Source organism: Hyperolius riggenbachi, chromosome 2 (assembly GCF_040937935.1).
Source record: "Hyperolius riggenbachi isolate aHypRig1 chromosome 2, aHypRig1.pri, whole genome shotgun sequence".
Taxonomy (NCBI): Eukaryota; Metazoa; Chordata; class Amphibia; order Anura; family Hyperoliidae; genus Hyperolius; species Hyperolius riggenbachi.
In genome coordinates this window covers 221,289,899-221,310,434 of record NC_090647.1, presented here as the reverse complement: position 1 = coordinate 221,310,434, position 20,536 = coordinate 221,289,899, and the positions used below count along the sequence as shown (strand labels likewise).

At 46.0% G+C, this 20,536-nt stretch overlaps 1 protein-coding gene across 2 annotated transcripts in view; it reads left to right on the top strand.

Moving 5' to 3' along the window:
• Nucleotides 1-20,536, top strand: part of TSGA10 (testis specific 10) — a 125,733-nt gene that overhangs the window by 12,933 nt on the left and 92,264 nt on the right. For both annotated transcript variants that reach the window (XM_068268190.1, XM_068268189.1), the window contains exon 2: nt 12,076-12,291. In XM_068268190.1, coding sequence (XP_068124291.1) covers nt 12,076-12,291 — 216 coding nt within the window. The remainder of the gene's footprint in view (nt 1-12,075; nt 12,292-20,536) is intronic.

Below are 20,536 nucleotides of genomic sequence, written 5' to 3'. Positions count from 1 at the left end.
GGTGGTGGATAATTTCTGTAGTAACGGGAACCATGGCCTGCGCGGCCAATAAGGAGCCACTAGGAGTACCACCGCCTGCTCCTGCTGAATCTTTCTCAAGACTCTGTGCATCAACTGGATTGGCGGAAAAATGTATGCAATCTGAAAGTTCCAAGGAAGTGATAGAGCATCCCAACCCGCCGCCTGCGGGTACTTGTACCTCGAGAAGAACTTCTGGCACTTGGTGTTCCATGGGGTTGCCATTAAGTCGATCTGGGGAACTCCCCATGTACTGCAGATTATCTGGAAAACATCGGTATTGAGACTCCATTCTTTGTTGTCCACCCAGGCGCGACTCAGCGAGTCCGCTGTCTGGTTCTTCACCCCTGGTATATACACCGCCTGCAGCTGCAGGAGATTCTGTTGAGCCCACTCCATGATCGGTTCTACTTCCTTGAGAAGCGTTCGGCTGTGCGTGCCGCCTTGATTTTGGATGTATGCCACGGCGGTGACATTGTCCATCCTCATCAGCACTCTTTTGCCCCTGATGTTGCTGGCAAAGTGTTTGAGTGATTCGAACGCCGCCCTTATCTCCAGAATATTGGCTGGGATTTGCGACACATTCTGTTTCCATCTGTCCTGAGCATGATGGTGTATCATATGGGCCCCCCAACCCCAGAGGCTGGCATCTGAGGTTATGAGAACCGGTGGCTCCATGACCAATTGATGATGATTGGTAAGGTTTCGAGTGTTCAACCACCATGTGAGCTGCTGCTTTACTTGCGGCATAATGAATATCCGTTGTAAGTAATCGACGCCCTTCCATTGTTCGAGAAATGGTATCTGTAGGCATCTCATATTCCAGCGGGCCCATCTTACCATGGGAATTACTGCTGTAAGGGTTCCCAGGACTGCTAAACATTGCCTCGCTGTCAGGTATGTTGCTCCCATGACCTCCGTCACTACTGATATCACCTTCGCAATCTTCTGTTCTGGCAGAGATACCGCGTTCTTTCGGGTGTCTAATTGCGCACCTAGGAAGATAATCGTCTGGGTTGGTTGCAACTGGCTCTTGTCCCAATTTACTAGCCAGCCGAACCGGCTGAGTGTTTGTAGTAAAATTGACCTGTGTTGATACAGCCCTTCTTTTGATGATGCTATCAGTAGTATATCGTCCAGATAGTGATGTATGTGGAGTCCCTGCAGACGTAGCAAAGCTATTAATGTCACTAATATTTTTGTGAAGACTCTGGGTGCAGTACAGATGCCGAATGGCAATACTCGGAATTGGTAATGAGCAGTTCCTACCGCGAACCTTAGATACTTCTGAAAAGACTGTCGAATTGGTACGTGCAGGTAGGCGTCTGCTAAGTCCACCGACAGCAGCCAGTCCCCTAGGTGTATTGTTGGCGTGATAGTCTGCAGAGATTCCATGCGAAACTTGTCCTGTAATATGAACTGATTTAGTACACGCAGGTCTAGGACGGGTCTTAACTGACCCGATTTTTTTGTTACAAAAAATAAGGGGGAGTAAAGGCCCTGGAACCTTCCCTCCATTGGTACTTCTATGATTGCTCTCTTCAGCATCAACTCCTGTATGTATTCGTCTAGTATCTGCGCCTTTCGAGTTGACTTCGGAATTGTTGTAGACATAAAAATTGACTCTGGAGGTTCTTTCTTGAATGTCCATGCGTGACCGTGAGCTAACGTACTGGTTACCCACTTGTCCTTTATTTCTCCCGCCCATTGATGTACAAATCTCTGCAGTCGGCCTCCAACCGGTTCCAGAGAGGCGGGCCTGATCTCAGAACGATTTGGCTGCTGAAGTACTGGGGCTAGGATTACGTTGTTTGTTGAACCTTGACAGGGTGGACTGCGTCCCCTGCCAATTTCTCCGAAAGGACTGCCTGGAGTTGCGGAAATCCCTTGATCTGTTTTGAAATGGTTTTTTATCACCTGGTCTGAATTTTCTTTGCTTTCTATCCTGGGGAAGAAGTCCCGACCTGCCCCCAGTTACCCTAGATATAGCTGTGTCCATTCTGGGGCCGAACAGATTTTTTCCGTCATAGGGTATCTTGCACCAGGAAGTTTTGGAATTTCCATCGGCTGACCAGGGTCTTAGCCACAGAGCCCTCTTCGCTGTGACCGAGTGAATTATGCCCCTAACATTTCCCCTGATAATATCGAAAGCTGCCTCGCTGACGAAATCAGCCGCGATTCTGAACTCCTCCAAGGAACTTGATAAGGTCTTTCTGTCAACATTAGCTTGGATAGCACCATCTAAATTATCTGCCCATGCTCTAATGGCGCGAGATACGGAAGTAAGGGCTATGGCGGGTTTACATGCGCCTCCTACCGAAGAATACATCTTTTTTAGGTCAAAGTCTACCTTCCTTTCCAGGGGCTCTCGGAATGAAACTGCGTCTTCTAATGGCAAGGTCACATGCTTAGCTAAGCGCATGACTGAAGCATCCACTGCCGGAGGGGTGTCCAGCTGGGTGATTATGTCTCCCTCCATCGGGTAGAGTTTAGCTAATTTGTTCGTCATGGACATCTTCCTGTCCACTTTCGCCCACTCATCTTGGATCACTTCCGTGACCTCCTCCATCACAGGGAAGGCCACAGGTTTTTTCTTCAGGTGAGGGTAATAACGTTTGGTTTTGGCAGGGGGCTCCTCCTGTTCTTCCCACTGTATCGCCTCCCTGACAGATCTTACAAAAGGGTCAACTAATGAAAAATCGAAGCCTATAGTGGGGTCTTCTTCCGGAATGTCATATGTTGAAGCGCCTTCCGTTCCCCTAGAATCCTGCAAGGTGCTATAAGGGGCAGAATGCTGTGAGAGGGACTGTTGGACGATCTCTTGGACAAGAGAGGGCAAATCTTGTACAGGCTCTTCTTCCATAGGAATGGAAAAAAAGCAGTCTGCACATACGAGTTTCCCCGGCATACAAGTCTCTCCACATGCCCAACAGGGCTTGGTTTTCCGCGGACGAGAGTCCGATGAAGACCTCTTGTGGGTCTGCGATTTTCCTGACTTGCTTGAACGTGCAGAAGAGTCTCTTCTGTGTGTCGCAGCATCCTCCAAGTGCTCACTTGGGCTGTATGGGAGTAGAAAAAAACAGAAATAAATATTTCTGTTAATTACTACCAGAGGAGCAAATTGATATACAATGTGCCACAAACAATAATTAGTAACCGTGCCTACCTATCCTGAGGTGCCTGATCTGTTGCGCGGGCGGCAGCAGCATCCTCCATATTCCTTCAGCAGAGCTAAAGAAAAAGGGAATGCCATGAGGAGCGTGAATAGAAAAATGCGGACATAATACATTTGTAGGGTAATGTACCTTTAAATCTGTAGTAATCCGTGTGCAGCTGATGGACAATAGGCAGCAAAACAGTTGCCCTGCAATGGAAATATTGCCTTTAGCAGCGGTAACAAGGTAGGAGACACATTCCTGTTACCTTGCTAAATCCCTCTAGCCGGCACTTACTTGGCTCCTGCTTCCTGCAGGATTGTGAGTGGCAGTAACAACGTCTCTGCGACGGTCCGTCTCCCAGCGCGTCCTCCTAGACTGCGCCAGACTCCCGAATGCTGCCGTCATATGCGCTGTGCCCCGGAAGTGGATCCGACCCGGAAGCCGGAAACAAAGTTTCCTCCTCCCAGAGGTGGAACGCACGCCGGATGAGTCTGCCGCCCGCTCGCTTCGCGCAGGTTTACTGCGCACTCCGCTCCATAAGGTGCCCCCAGAAAAATCAGGCAAGAAAGAGGGGGCAATCCACCGCTTAGAGCTGTTTAAGCTCAAATAGCGGGGCCATCACACAGCAGAAGGGCTGGCTGCGTGGACGCTGTACCACCAATACAGCGAGGTAGGCAAAAACAACAACGAAAAAAAAAAAAAAAAAAAAAAAAAAAGTTGAAATGACAGTCCTGTGGGTAGGACGAGGAAAAAAAAGCACTGGACTGGGGGGAGGGTCTCAAAATTTATACAGACAGGTCCTGTGGGGTTAAGGGGCGGGATTAACCCCGTAGTAAGGCTGCCATGGACCTGGAAAGGAAAGTGCCTTTACCTTTAAGCCAGACATAGAGGGAGGTAGTGTTGCAGCCAGCACAGTCCTGTGTGTATCCAGCCTTGTGAGAGGAGGGGAGGAGAGCTCAGCTGTGAGGAGATCTCTGCTGTGTCCAGAGCAGGGATTGGAGAGCAGTTACTGCAAACACTTCCTGGTCTGATGGCTGTGCGTTCCAAGCTGGAATGCACTCTAAGCCATGTGCTTCAATAGAGTGACCAGACGTCCCGGATCGCCCGGGACGCGTCCCGGATTCGGGGTCCGCTGTCCCAGGCTTAATGAGGTCCCGGGAAACGTCCCGCTTTCAGCAGCGGGACGTCCCGGCCTCGGGACTCTGGCCACTCTCTCCTCATGAACTGGCAGCGGCGTCTATAGACGCCGTGCCAGTTCATTGCCCGCAGCCCTGCTCCAGCCTCCTCTTCCGGTGTCTGTTCCGACACCGGCAGGCGAGCAGGGCTACGGCAAGATGGCTGCCGAAGCCCTGTACTGGACACTATTTGTGTCTCCAGTACAGGGCTTCGGACGCCATCTTGCCGTAGCCCTGTCATCGCGGGAGATATGCAGGGGGAAGGTGGTCCCGGGAGGAGCGCGCTAGAGGCCGGAGACTTCTGCCAGGGGAGTAAATGCTTTTTTTCCAGGTGAACTTTGCCCGCATTGCGTTTCTTGTCTGGTGAAATGTTTGCCCACATTACGTTTCTTTTCTGGTGAAATGTTTGCCCGCATTGCGTTTCTTTTCTGGTGAAATGTTTGCCCACCTTACGTTTCTTTTCTAGTGAAATGTTTGCCCGCAGTGCGTTTCTTTTCTGGTGAAATGTTTGCCCGCATTGCGTTTCTTTTCTGGTGAAATGTTTGCCCACATTGCGTTTCTTTTCTGATGAAATGTTTGCCCACATTTCGTTTCTTTTCTGGTGAAATGTTTGCCCGCATTGCGTTAATTTTCTGGTGAAATGTTTGCCCGCATTGCGTTTATTTTCTCATGAAATGTTTGCCCGCATTGCGTTAATTTTCTGGTGAAATTTTTGCCCGCATTGCGTTATTTTTCTGGTGAAACTTTTGCCCGCATTGCGTTTATTTTGTACTGACATGTTGCCCGCATTGCGTTTATTTTGTACTGACATGTTTGCCCGCATTGCGTTTATTTTGTACTGACATGTTGCCCGCATTGCGTTTATTTTGTACTGACATGTTTGCCCGCATTGCGTTTATTTTGTACTGACATGTTGCCCGCATTGCGTTTATTTTGTACTGACATGTTTGCCCGCATTGCGTTTATTTTGTACTGACATGTTGCCCATTTTCCCCCAGTCTTCGTCGCTGCGCGCTCCTCAGTCCTCCCCACTTTTTGCTGTGCGCGCCGCCCCCCTCCCGTCCCAGGTTGGACCCACAAAAATCTGGTCACTCTAGCTTCAAAGCCTTTCACTGTGAGGCCTGGGGCACACCAGAGGAGTTTTTCTGAGCGTTTTGAGTTTTTAAATCTGCTGCTAATGTTATCCTATGTGCCTGTGCACACTGGAGCAATGAGGTTTTGTAAAAAAAAAAACATAGCATTACATTGGGAAGAGCTTTTGAAACCTCTAAAAGCTCTTCCCAATGTAATGCTATGTTTTTTTTTTACAAAACCTCATTGCTCCAGTGTGCACAGACACATAGGATAACATTAGCAGCAGATTTAAAAACTCAAAACGCTCAGAAAAACTCCTCTGGTGTGCCCCAGGCCTGAGAGAGGGGAAGCAGGGAGACGCTGCAGGACCTGGAGAGGCTGAAGTATGCCTCACATAATGGAGCCTGAGCAGTCAGCAGACAGAGCAAGAGATACAGGTGAGAGGGATCACACTGAACACTCAGCAGCACTGAACACCCAGGAGGAGAGGCTGAAATATGCACCACTAACCTGTGCAGCTGCAGACAGCAGACAGGAAGAAAAAAAGGTGAGAAGGATCACACTGTGCTCTGCAATCGTATTTAAGTCATGCAGAGAAGCCATAAAGGGGGGAAAAGATCATTTAGATCAAGCTCCCACCATCACCCCAGATATAAGGTCCCTGAATAATTTGACATTTAGTCATGACAACAGGGCTGCGACCAGGAGAGGCTGAACCTGGCCGGAACGCCGCAGGAATGTCGGCGAGGTAAGAGTAAAATAAAAATAAATAGCGATGAAACACTAAGCAACCTGTTCGGAGGTGAGGACAAAAATGAGAATGCTGCTCGCTAGGGGTCACTTTCTTTTATAGCTAAGGTCCTGTTAATTCGTAGGGGTGGGGCTTAACCTATATGTATGCTGCCATGGAGGCATATGGAAAAAATATTTGCGACATACATTGTACTAGGGAAATATTTTAAAAGTTGCAATAACCTGGACAAATGGGCAAATAAAATGTGTTTGTTTTTTTTCTTTTTAGTACTTAAAGTTTTTATTGAGGACAGTGAAGGCATTACAATAAAAAAGTGAAGAAAAGTCACATGACCAAGCATAATCCAACAAAGTGTCAGCAAAATGCAATACACTACATAGATCACAACAGCCTCAAAAACACTCATTCATCTGCAGATCAGATCCACCACGATGGATCTTCAGATCTGCAGATGATTTTCAGATCTGCAGATGAATATCTGTTAAACAAGGTGTGTATGAGATCTGCAGATATCATAGACTATGAATACAGTTTGCAGGAACAGATCTTTTGCAGGAACAGATTTTAAATGTGTACAGCATCTTTGTGTGCAGGATCTTGCAAAGATTTATATCTGATGGGGAGTTCAGCTCCATAGAATAGACTGTGTAGAGTATGGCTCTCATACTACATGAAAGGGGGTAATATTGGTCTGATATCTTTCATTAATCTTTCAAGTGTGTACACAGCTTTAGAATGCAGATGAAAACTCTCATCTACCAAATCTGCTAATAATACGCCCTGTACAGATTTTTCCTTACAGTTCCCACCTGCTGAATTCACCACACTAATGGGGACACTATCAGAATGTTTGGGATCGGTATCCATAATATACTTAATCACAGTACACATAATTATTCCCAGGGCAAACATCTCAACTGGCACACCTTCTGGCCTGGCAATTAAAGGGACAACATCCACATTTTCTGCCTCTTTTGCATTCGGTTTTCCTGCAAAACTATTCTCAGTACACCCACCATTTTTTTCTGATTTTATACTGGTGTTAATAGGAACTTTTACCATCACTTGTGTTGCCTCTAGGTGACTGAAATCATCTATCACTTCACATATTTTTGCATTATGGCCGACATTAACCTCAGAACTTTGCTTGCAAATGATATCAGGAAAAACAGGGATAACATCAGATGAACATCTTTCCTGACTAACTGACACTTTACTGGTGACTGTGAATTCAGCACATTCAAAAGAAGCTGCAGTAAAGTTTTTACACTGGACTTCATTTAGACCCGCATTTTAGTTGCACACACTGTTGTCAGAAGGGAAAGGGTTAACCCTCCTAGCGGTATGGACAGAAATGTCCGTTCAAAAAAACATGCTGTGAACAGTATAAACATGCATACACATCAATACTCTCCTGCACTGTATACTAGACCCTTGCTTGACACATTTTGGCAAGTTACAGGAAAAAAAAGTTTTAAAAATAAATTTTATCACTGTTTGCACAGAAATCCTGGGGAAATTGAACGCTGGGAAGGTTAATTTGTGGAAACCTTTGTTCCTGGCTGTCTGACGCTATCTCTCTATCAAAAGAACCTTCCACAGCAGTTGCAGGAATATCAGTGGAAAAACACAATTCCTATAGACAACAGTGGAACGGTTCACACCAGGATTTAAACTGAGAAGGATATGGATTTTTCCTTTTAAAATAATACCAGTTGCCTGATTCGCCTGCTGATCCTGTGTCTCTAATACTTTCAGCCACAGCCCCTGAACAAGCATGCAGATCAGGTGCTCTGACTTAAGTCAGACTGGATTAGTTGCATGCTTGTTTCAGGTCTGTGATTCAGCCACTACTGCAGCCAAAGAGGTCAGCGGGGCTGCCAGGCAACTGGTATTTTTTAAAAGGAAACTTTCATATCACCCTCAGTTTAGGTTCCCTTAAATCAGAAATCTCATTTTCAGCTGGAACCAGGTCAGAGTACTCTTTAGCATTAGACAGCACCTCTATACCTGTGGTTACCATGTCTACCACCAGGGGGCTTTCACTACACATGGCAGACAAATTAAACAGATTTTGAAATTTCCCATCTTCTGTCATGTATGGGCTGGTGCACACCGGAGCGGTTCTGGAGCGTTTTTTAAAACAATTTCAGGGGGAAAACCGCTTGGCTAATGAAAGTGAATGGGCTGGTGCACACCAGAGAGGTTCGTTTTTCCCACAAACACAAACTCTGGGCTGCAGCATTTTTTAGATTTCTGAGGCGTTTCTGCCTCAATGTTAAAGTATAGGAAAGTGGAAAACCGCTCTGAAAAACGCTACATCAGAGCGTTTTTCCAGACGTTTTTGTTACAGAAGCTGTTCAGTAACAGCTTTACTGTAACAATATTTGTAATCTGCTACCCAAAAACGCTCCAAAAAACGCTAGGCATGTTTAGAAAACATGCCTAGAATCACTCTGAAATCTGCTTCAAAAACCTCTAGCATTTTGCAGATCTACTAGAGGTTTTTGGTGTGCACTGGCCCTCAGTTTTCCAACTATCAGCAACCATTTTTGTTTCCTGCAATGTTACAGCAGTGTTACCTAGAACATTTTTCACACCCAGCACTGAAATAAGACCGGAATGCAGGAAGGCCTCAAATGGGGTAAAGTCAGGGGGTAGCCCAGATAGTAGCCAGTCAAAACCCATCAAGGGACAAGGTCTTACTGAACTCTAGCATGAGCCTGGCCTAATCGGCAACAATAAAGTAGCAAGGAAAAACCTGGTGGAGAGCCAGACCATCAAGTAGGCCTGTCTATTCTAGGAGAACTGTTCCAAGATGTAGATTAATTTTGACTACCTGCAAGAGAGGATTTCTTTGAAGGGACCGTAGTCCACTCTGTGGTAGGTCTTTGCCTTTGGGGTTTATAAGATGCTGCAGTCTCAGACAAGGTGGTGTCTCCCCGAGGAGAGGAAGTAGCAGAGGGCTGCACACCAAGAGATTCCAGAAACGAACCAGTATTGTCCCCGTCCTGTTGAATAAAGTTTTCCCACCTTTATTCACAATAAGCTTGAAAGGGAATCCCCACTTATATGGGAGGCCAGCATCTCTGAGTGCTTGAGTGACATGCCGCAGGGCCCTTCTCTTAGCCAAAGTAACCGGTGACAGGTCATTTTAAATAGCCAGGGTGTCCTTTTAAACATCACTGACTACTTATTACGAGTAGCATTAATTATCAGCTCCTTCGATTCAAAATAGTGCATACACAGAATCACATCTTTCGGAGATTGGGAATTACGCAATGGGTCTATGTGCCCTATCCATGCACCACTGATCAGGTGGAATATGTGGTACTAAATATGAGAAAAGTTCCAGCAGATAGGGTCTGTGATCCGCATTCTGAATCCAATGGGGCACCCCTCTAATCCACAAGTTCTATCTTCTCTGTCGGTTCTGTGTGTTCTCCTGTGCTATACGTAAAAATGTAATGCCCGCTTGTGTCTGCAAGTGTTCCTCAGTAAGGGGATTGTGGCTTTGATTTAACTCGTTAAGTTTAGTCTCAATCGCATCAGTGCGGGATCCAATGCTTACAGCTCTGACTTGAGCTCCGTGACCGCCGAGGGCAGCATCGTATTAATCATCACCAGTTCTTTTTCAGCGTCTTGTCCAATACAGCGGTGGTAAGAGGTGGAGATTTCACAGCCTACGCACCCTTCTTTTTAGCGGGTGAAGCGGGAGCAGCCTCCTCAGCTTGATCGCCGCCATCTTGGCTTGCACGCGGGTCTCGGAGAAAGCGATTTAAACTGGCTGGAGCCACCTTGCCGGGGTCCGCCTTTTGGTTCTGTATTCTCCTCATAGTCTCCCCGCCGCCAGAATCAGTAAGAATAACCAGCTAAAGTAAGCTAATGTGAGCTAACGGAGGAGATTTAGGCCGGGAACACATGCAGCTCTAGGGAGAGGTGTCCATCCTGGCCATGGCCACGCATGCGCCCCCAAAATGTGTGAGTTTAAAATTATTTTAAAACTACAATGGCCAAAAACTGAAAAATAATACATTTTTTCAATTTTTTGTTATTTTTCCTGTTAAAATGCAGTTAGGATAAAATAATTCTTAGCAAAAAGTAACCTCCAAAGAAAGCCTAATTGGTGGCAAAAAAAAACAAGATATAGATTGTTTTGTTGTAATAAGTAGAAATAAAGTTATAGGCGAATTAATGGAAGGAGCGCTGACAGGTAAAAATTGCTCTGATTTTTAAAGTGACCCAGAGATAAATAAAGCTTCCGTTTTTACCCTTACCCGGGGCTTCCTCCAGCCCCATAAGCATGGCTGTGTCCCTCGCTGTCCTCCCGCAGTCCTTCTGGAATTCTCTGTGCAGCCGCACTCAAACCCCGGTATGCTGCTCAGTCGGACTCAGTCTGACTGACTGACGTCAGCCGGGGCATTCTGCGCTAGCGCAAAAGGTCTGCACATGCGCAGAAGGTCCGCCACTGACGTCACTGAGCCGCTTACATCGTAGGAGGACGGCGAGGGACACAACCATGCTTATGGGGCTGGAGGAAGCCCCTGGTAAGTAAAAAAGCGGAAGCTTTAGTCATCTCTGGGTCACTTTAAGGGGAAAAACCTTTGGGGGTGAAGTGGTTAAAGGAAACCCGAACCAAACAGGTATGTTTAAATGGAGACTACACAGAGATGTGTCTGGATCAGTGCATATGCTTACCGCTCCTCCCATGCTTACCCTTGCAACCCTTACCCCAGGTGGCCTTGGGCATCTGTGTAGTTCAAGCCTGGTCAGGCCTAAACAGCCAGTGCACAATCCTCCTGTGGTTCACCACTCCACACAAACATATGATCCTTGGTCAAGAAGGAGGCACTCAAATGGTTTTTAAACTTGCGCTTATCAAATTTCAGCAATACACGACATGTTTCGGGGTGACCCCCTTCATCAGGTGTACATGCATCAAATAACACACAGTGAATATATACAACAGTAGAGTGTGCCACATCCAATCTTGGACAGCCTCCAAATGGTCAGCTGACCAATGATCTCATCTAATTAGTCCAAAGTTCCTTAAACCCCTACAGGGTATACTCCACAGGCACTACATGCAGTGTCTACCTAATAGATACCTGACAAACAATCCATGTTAAGCGAATTCTGGGTAAATAACTATACAAAGCAATACATATACATAAGCAGACTAGGACCACCCTCCAACCGATATCCCCAACCATCACGATGGTAAGTATGTCAATTAAAAAAAAGGGAGAGAGGCAAACATCAACATCACCATCACCTCTGCATAATTATAGGAAACATTTTAGACTAAACATTTTGTTCATACCCCGTGGTTTAACTGTGCCTACTTAACCCAGACATACTCGGCTGATGCACCCCCCCTGTGACTGCGCCCCACTAGCTCTTCTGTTCCCGGCATGCTCGCTGCCGTCCAGACCGCAGTACAAGGGGGGTGGGTTGGACATACTACGCATGCGCAGCTGAGTACATCCAGGTTAAAAAATTGGTGCTAACGGTGCCTTTAGCAGAGAACAGAGTGTCATGGGGAACCTGTATATTGTATTTCAATGCACATGATACTTGTTTAGGATACTCGAACTACTGTATTGTTGTCTACTTAATCACCCAAGTAAAATTACTGATTCTATGAACCTGAATGGCTTCACTGTGTTTTTTCCTTGTGGTACTGTACTGTATACTTGATGTTGGTTTTGGCAGATGAGGCCCACAGGTTTTTCTGAGTGTGAAGTTAATTGATCTCCGAGGGTCTAATTTATTCATGTAAACAAGTGTTTCTTTACAGAAAAAGTACTTTGGCCTGTGTTGACCTGGTCCTTTTTCCAACAGTCATCTGTTTCCTTCAGATAATGATGATGATGAGATATTTTGCTGTCTGTAGATTGAAGAACTTCAAAATACAATCCGAGGCCTGGAACAGCACATTGTGCACCTAACAGAAAATAAGGAGAATGTGAGCAACCATGTGGATATCCTGACCCGCAAAAATGAACATCTCTGCAAAGAGCTGACAGAGATAGACAAGCTGGCAGAGGAACTGGAGAGAGAAAAGGAGCAGGCTCTGGATGCTGCCGAGCAAGAACTGGAGGAAGCAAAGGTAGGTGTTGTGGAACAACAGTCTTCTAACAACACTTTCTTAGATATCTTTGCTGGTATTGTGTTCATTTTTTGTATTGAATATCATTAGTATTTTTCACTTGGTCATAACTATACTGCAGAGTGATGAGGGCCCGGTACTCCATACCCCCTGCCTATGACTGCCCTATGCTTAAGAGAGCCCGAGGTGGATCTTGCACATTGGCCACAGAGGCATGTTCTCTGCCTAATGACATGGCTCTGTGTCCCCCAACCACTTCTCTCTGCCCCCCCCCCCCCCGCCACGCTATAGCCCCCCGAGTTTAGCGACAAGATTTGTCGCTAACTCGGAGGTAAACACAGGTAGAGGGATTCCCTGTTCAAAACGCCCGCCAGGGGTGTTCCTGCATAGTTTCCTGAGCTGCCATTGGGCAGTTCTCTCTCCGTGGCCACGCCTCCTGTGCTTCCCCGCCTCCCTGCACGGTATGAGAGACACACAGTCTCTCAGTGCAGCGTCCTGACCCAGAGGTCACGAAAGTGAAAGTGGGCCATTGCAGCCCACGGGAGTGTTCCCGAGGATCAGGTAGCCTACCTTTTTTTTCATTTTTTGAGTCCACCTCGGGCTCTCTTTAAAAAAGAAAACATCAAAAAGTACCATATATCTTTGTTAACTTGTTTTTTCATTATTGCTGATGCTTCTTCTTCCTTCCCGTTCTTGACTATGGAGTAGGGTTTTTGTCCGGATTATATTACTGGTAAGTGGTACAGAGCCCTGTTTCCTGAAGGTGGGACCTTTATAGGTGGGGAAGAAAACTCCACCCACACTAACCAAGGTTAGAGTCACCTGATTTTTAAAGAGACACGTGAATATTAAGTAACATACAGTGGAAAATATAAAACCATAGCAGTTCTTTAAAAAGCCCAGTATTGCAAAAATTGTCGGAATACAGTGGGTTGCAAAAGTATTCGGCCCCCTTGAAGTTTTCCACATTTTGTCATATTACTACCACAAACATGAATCAATTTTATTGGAATTCCACATGAAAGACCAACATAAAGTGGTGTACACATGAGAAGTGGAACGAAAATCATACATGATTCCAAACATTTTTTCACAAATAAATAACTGCAAAGTGGTATGTGCATAATTATTCAGCCCCCTTTGATCTGAGTGCAGTCAGTTGCCTATAGACATTGCCTGATGAGTGCTAATGACTAAATAGAGTGTGTAATCTAATGTCAGTACAAATACAGCTGCTCTGTGAGGGCCTCAGAGGTTGAGAGAATATTGTGAGCAACAACACCGTGAAGTCAAAAGAACACACAAGACAGGTCAGGGATCAAGTTATTGAGAAATTTAAAGCAGGCTTAGTCTACAAAAAGATTTCCAAAGCCTTGAACGTCCCACGGAGCACTGTTCAAGCAATCATTCAGAAATGGAAGGAGTATGGCACAACTGTAAACCTACCAAGACAAGGCCATCCACCTAAACTCACAGGCCGAACAAGGAGAGCGCTGATCAGAAATGCAGTCAAGAGGCCCATGGTGACTCTCTAGACGAGCTGCAGAGATCTACAGCTCAGGTGGGAGACTCTGTCCATAGGACAACAATTAGTCATGCACTGTACAAAGTTGGCCTTTATGGAAGAGTGGCAAGAAGAAAGGCATTGTTAACAGAAAGCATAAAAAGTCCCATTTGCAGTTTGCCACAAGCCATGTGGGAGACACAGCAACCATGTGGAAGAAGGTGCTCTGGTCAGATGAGACCAACATTGAACTTTTTGGCCAAAATGCAAAACGCTATGTGTGGCGGAAAACTAACACTGCACATCACTCTGAACACACCATCCCCACTGTCAAATATGGTGGTGGCAGCATCATGCCCGGGGGGTGCATCTCTTCATCAGGAACAGGGAAGCTGGTCACAGTTGATGGGAAGATGGATGGAGCCAAATACAGGGCAAACTTGGAAGAAAACCTCTTGGAGACTGCAAAAGACTTGAGTCTGGGGCGGAGGTTCACCTTCCAGCAGGACAATGACCCTAAACATAAAGCCAGGGCAACAATGGAATGGTTTAAAACAAAACATATCTATGTGTTAGAATGGCCCAGTTAAAGTCCAGATCTAAATCCAATTGAGAATCTGTGGCAAGATCTGAAAACTGCTGTTCACAAACGCTGTCCATCTAATCTGACTGAGCTGGAGCTGTTTTACAAAGAAGAATGGGCAAGGATTTCAGTCTCTAGATGTGCAAAGCTGGTAGAGACATACCCTAAAAGACTGGCAGCTGTAATTGCAGCAAAAGGTGGTTCTACAAAGTATTGACTCAGGGGGCCGAATAATTACGCACACCCCACTTTGCAGTTATTTATTTGTAAAAAATGTTTGGAATCATGTATGATTTTCGTTCCACTTCTCACATGTACACCACTTTGTATTGGTCTTTCATGTGGAATTCCAATAAAATTGATGCATGTTTGTGGCAGTAATGTGACAAAATGTGGAAAACTTCAAGGGGGCAGACTACTTTTGCAACCCACTGTAGATTATAGCCCACAAGGTCAAACTGACGCGTATCTGAGCCCGATACGCGTCAGTTTGACCTTGTGGATGTCTTTTTCTATTTGTGGATTTTTTGCAATAAACTATACTGGCTTTTATATGAACTCAGCTGAAGCGTGCGGATCCTTTTTTCGCTGTATTTGATGGTTTGGCCTAACCAGATCCTGCACCAGTGAGTACGTCTAAGAGGGTTACAGAGCGTATGGATTCCTTCCATATGTCCTGTTTCCTGAAGGGCCAGGTGGTGGATTGGGCCACAGTAGATTGTATCAGGATAGAAATAGGTTATTACAAGGCAACAAATGCACGCACTGGAGCATTTATCATACCATTCTTATTTTAAAGAGCACAGGGTTCAAACATTAAAGAGGAACTCCAGCCTAAACAAACATACTGTTAATTAAAATAGATAGGTAATATAATCCTCTTACCCACCCTGTTTTAAAAGAACAGGCAAATGTTTGCTTTCATGATGGCAGCCATCTTTTTGGTTGAAAGGAGGTGATAGGAAGCATGAGACACAGTTTCAACTGTCCTGTGTCCTGAGAACCTCTCCCAGTTGCTAGGCAACGTGAATAACAACATAGGAAATCCCATCATGCTCTGCACAGCATCAGGGAAAAAAGCCCAGGCTTTTTTTCTTTTTTTTTTTCAAATTTGTTTTTATTTGAGTTTAAATATAACAAGTACAGATAAGGGCCCAGAAAACCTGGGAGGAAGCAGTTGGTACTATACATTATATCAACAGTACTACAACATTATATTCAGGCACATTATCCATAGTTATTACAAATATCGTAGCGATATAAATTTAACAGGGTCGTTAGGGCCGCATTAAACCAAGCGGACAAATGAGGGGGGGGGGGGGGGGGGAGGGATAGAACTTACATCAGGTGGGGTTCCAAATCTTATCAAATAATGGGGTAGTTTCTCTAAGGGTGGAGGTTAGTTTTTCTATTATATAAATCGATTGGATTTTGTTAATTAGCTCAGATTTAGAAGGGGGAAGTGTCTTCCAATTTTTGGCTAAGAGGGTTTTAGCTGCGTTGCATACTTGGCCCAGCCATTTGTTTTGGGGTTTGCTGAGTTGGGGAAGGGGTTTGTGGAAAAGGGCTGACCAGGGGTTTGGTTGGATTTCTAGGCCCAATACTTCAGATGCTAGGGAAAAGCTCATGTCCCAGAAGTTTGCCACACACGGGCCAGACCACCAACAATGGGTTTGGTCCGCCTCTGCCTGGCAACCCCTATAGCATAAGCTAGTGGGGATTAGTCCCCATTTAGCAAGCTGGGCAGGGGTACGAAACCAGTCATAGAAAATTCTGTAGCTGCGTTCTTTAGTGAGAGTATGTTTGGAGGAGCTGGCCATGGCGCTAAATATATGCTCCCAGTGCTTTTCGTCCCCAGGCCCATTAAGTCTCTCCAGCCATTTCACCATGGCCGTGGAGGGGGTTGAGTATTTAGTGTACCAGATGTCATAATATATAGTGGAGATAAGACCTTGTGGCAGGGGGTGGGAACAAGAAATAGACTCAATGGAGGAGCGCGATAATTGTAATCCTGCAGTTTGACGAGACTGGATAAAATGGCAGACTTGTAAGTATCTAAATATTTCAGAATCTGGCCAATCCAATTTTTCCTTAAGTTGGGGCCAGGGGAGCATGGTCCCATCTGACACCATGTCATTGACAGTGTGGACCCCACTAGTTCTCCAGTTCCCCCAGGCCAAGCCACAAACCCCAGGGGGGAAATCTTCGTTATAAAGTAGAGATTCGAGGACAGAGGGATGGCCCTTTGGGGTCAAAAAGTTTTTCAGCGTCCTTTTGATCAATAGGGATTCGTTTATTGGAAAAAATGAGGAATTTGGACCCAGACAAGGTTTAGGGGTCCATAGAAGTGACTTTATTGGAAAGGGGTAGATGAGCTCCTGTTCTAGATCAACCCATCTTACCACGCCTCTGGGGGAGGACCACTGAAGGAGCTGTGAAAGTCTGGCAGCATAGTAATAATGTAGGAGGTTGGGAGCACCCAGTCCCCCCTGTAGTTTGTGGCGGGCCAAATTTGTGTATTTGATGCGGGGTCTGCGTCCCTCCCATACAAAGTTAGTGATCCTGGATTGCAACCCCTCTATATCTCTTTTATTAATTCTTATGGGTAAGGCTCTAAAAAGATACAGAATTTTGGGGAGTAGTGTCATTTTAACTGCGTATATGCGACCTTGCAAGGAAATGCAAAAGTGCTGCCAGTCATCCAGAAGTCTGTGAAGTTTTTTAAGCATAGGTACATAGTTAAGTTTATAGAGATCTCCGAGATCCTGGGGGACTGTGACACCGAGGTATTTCAGCCCATTGGGTCTAAATTTGAAGCCAAAGAAGTGAGAGAGAGAGGTCTGATGCGCCTCTGTGAGACCAAACGGAATCGCTTCAGATTTAGAGTTGTTGATCTTAAACCCTGAGTGGGTGCAAAAATGTTCAATTTCTTTGAATAGATTTGGGACCGAGATTAGGGGGTTGGAAAGAGTAAAAATTGTGTCATCTGCAAAAAGAGCAGTTTTGAAGACAGATCTGCCAACTGAAATCCCAGATACGTCCGAGGAGCGCCTGACCCTGATAGCCAAAGGCTCTATGCATAAGGCAAATAACAAAGGGGAGAGGGGGCACCCCTGCCTAGTGCCGTTCTTAATAGGGAAGGAGGGGGAGGTAATGCCCATGTTGCACACCGAGGCCGTAGGGTTAGTGTAGAGACTTTGCACCCCGTTCAGGAATTCACCCCCTATACCATATTTGAGCAAAACCAATCTGAGATACCTCCAGTCCACCCTGTCGAACGCCTTCTCCGCATCCAAAGATAGGAGCAGAGAAGGCGTTCGACAGCGCTTCATCTCAGCAATCAACCCAGTGATCCTACGGATGTTATCCGTAGTTTGTCTCCCCAGGACAAAGCCTGTCTGGTCCAGATGGATGACACTTGGTAAGAGGGGGTTTAATCTGTTCGCCAGGATTTTAGAAAAAATCTTGACGTCTACATTGATAAGGGAGATCGGTCTGTAATTGGTAACCTCCGCTAGGTCTCTGCCAGGTTTAGGTATTACCACTATGGACGCCCTGGACAAGTCTGGGGGGAAATCTTCCTTACCCTTCAGAATGTTATTATAGAAGGTAGATAATTCTGGAGCTAACAATTGTTTAAAGGTGTTGTAGTACGAAGCAGTGTATCTATCCGGGCCAGGGGCCTTGGATGACTTTAAGCCCTTGATGGCAGACAGGACCTCTTTAACTGTGATAGGAGAGTTTAGTAAGAGGCTACTATCTGTCGGTAGTTTAGGGATAGGGGTATCGTGCAGGTATTCCTGGATGTGACTTATTGGGGTGCGGAGCTTATCCGTAGTGGTGCCATCATACAGTTGGGCGTAATATTTCTGAAATTCCATCACTATGGCGTTAGGGTTGTGAATCAGAGCACCCGAGCTGCTTCTGATGGGATGCAATCTGTTAAGTGTTAGGCGATTGCTCAGTTTCCTGGCTAGCATAGTGTTTGGTTTGTCTCCTTTTTCATAGAATTTTTGAGCGGTCAGGCGCATGGCCCTATCAGCCTTCTGGAATAGGAGAGATTTAAGCTCGGATCTCAGAGTAGTGAGACGAGAGAGAGACACAGAAGGTGTCCCAGCGGCGTGCTTAAGCTCCATGCGCCTGATCTCCTTTTTTAATTCAGTTATCCTAGCCATTGCTAGTTTACGTTTAATAGAAGAGATCTTAATCAGTTCTCCCCTGATAGTCACTTTGTGAGCTGCCCATCTGATCCCTTGGGAGGTATCACCCACCTTGTTAATATTAAAAAAGGAGGAGATTTCAGAGGCCACTTTTAGCTTGATCTCACTATCCACCAGCAGGGATTCATTAATGCGCCATGTGCTTTTAGGTCTAGGGGTCAGGGAAGAGAACTGCACCGAGACAGACGCATGGTCTGACCATGAGATCCCAGAGTGGTCCGCCTTAATTACTTCAGAAAGGAGTGTGGCATCCATAAAGATGAAGTCGATACGTGAATATGTGTCATGTGGGTGGGAGTAGAAGGTGTGCCCCCTCTCCCCGGGGTGAAGCGCCCTCCAGACGTCCCAGGTCCCAGTGTCAGACAAAAATTTCAGTAGGCATTTAGGAGGGGTGCGATGACGACCCTGCCCTCCGTCCAATGAGGCATTGAAGTCTCCCGCTAACAGGAGTTTACCTGCTCTGTGGGTGGAGATTTTGGAAGACAGGTTAGCGAGGAAGGGGCGCAGCCCCTCAGAGGGAGCGTAAACAGCTACTAGTGTTAATAGCAATCCGTTAGAATCCCCGACTAAGATTAGGTATCTGCCCTCAGGATCTCGGATAGTTTTGTGCACATTAAAGTTAAGCCTCTTATGGAGAACCACAGCTACACCGCATCTCTTCTGAGGGGCGGAAGCATAATAAACCTGGGGGTAGAGTTTATGCCAGTATTTAGGTTCTTTTTTAGAAGTATAGTGAGTTTCTTGTGAAAAGATGATATCTGCATTGGCGTTCTTGTAATACTGGCATGCTAGGCGTCTTTTCTGGGGAGCGTTTAGACCAGGCATGGGCAAACTCGGCCCTCCAGCTGTTACAGAACTACAAGTCCCACAATGCATTTGCCTTTATGAGTCATGACTGTGGCTGTCAGACTCCTGCAATGCATTGTGGGACTTGTAGTTCCGTAACAGCTGGAGGGCCGAGTTTGCCCATGCCTGGTTTAGACCCTTGACATTATGGGTAATAATGGTCATGGGGGCAGAGGAATCTGTATGCACAGAAAGGGGGGCCTCAGTATCTAAGGATCTAGGGGGGCTATCTGTAGTTACTATTGGTGTGGCCATGGTTCATGCAAAGAGTCAGAAACAAATGAAAACATAAAGATACTACCTTTACATCCCCAAAAAACATATATAGTCGGTCCTACATATTTTAAAACTACGGTGATCCGACAGAAACAAAAAAAAAAAAAAAGAAAAGTTAAGGTAAAGATAAAGCAACAGGGCCTGTTAAGGTCCCGTTGGCCCGGGGAGGAACCACCTAAAACAGGAACAGCATATAACTGTATAACATTATTCTTAACGTTAAGCTGTAAATAAAACAATAACAAGAAAAAGAAAAAAGAAAAAGAAAAAGAAAGGGGGGCACTTATCCAAGTGTCCCGAGTGAGCATCGCAGGACTGTAGTGCTAAGACTACAGGTCAGTTCAGGGCTATAGCACCCACATAAGTGTCAGGGCAGGGTGGCGGGAGTGCCGGTCATAGCTCGCCACTTATATGTGTTGAGAGATATAGTCAGGCGCTTAGCAGGGGTATAATGCGAGGTGATGTGGTGGATGATCAGGCGTTGGAGCCCAGGGAAGCGGGGCTAGCAGGACTGCTTGAGGGGACATCAGACTGGCCTCTGTCTTGGGGGTTCCGTTCTGGAACTGTGGACCACGTGGGCCTTGGTGGAGAAAGTCTCTTAGGTGAAGCTGCTGCCACTCCGCGGGGTGGCTTAACATATTTAAGGCCTAGTTTGTGAAAAACCTCCGGGATAAAGCTGGGGTCGGAGATGGTGATTTGCCGACCATTGTGGGGGATAATCAGTTTGAAGGGGAAGCCCCACCGATATTTAATCCCGTGCTTGATAAGGGCAGTGGTCAGGGGTTTGAGTTCCCAGCGTTTGTTCAGGGTGATGGG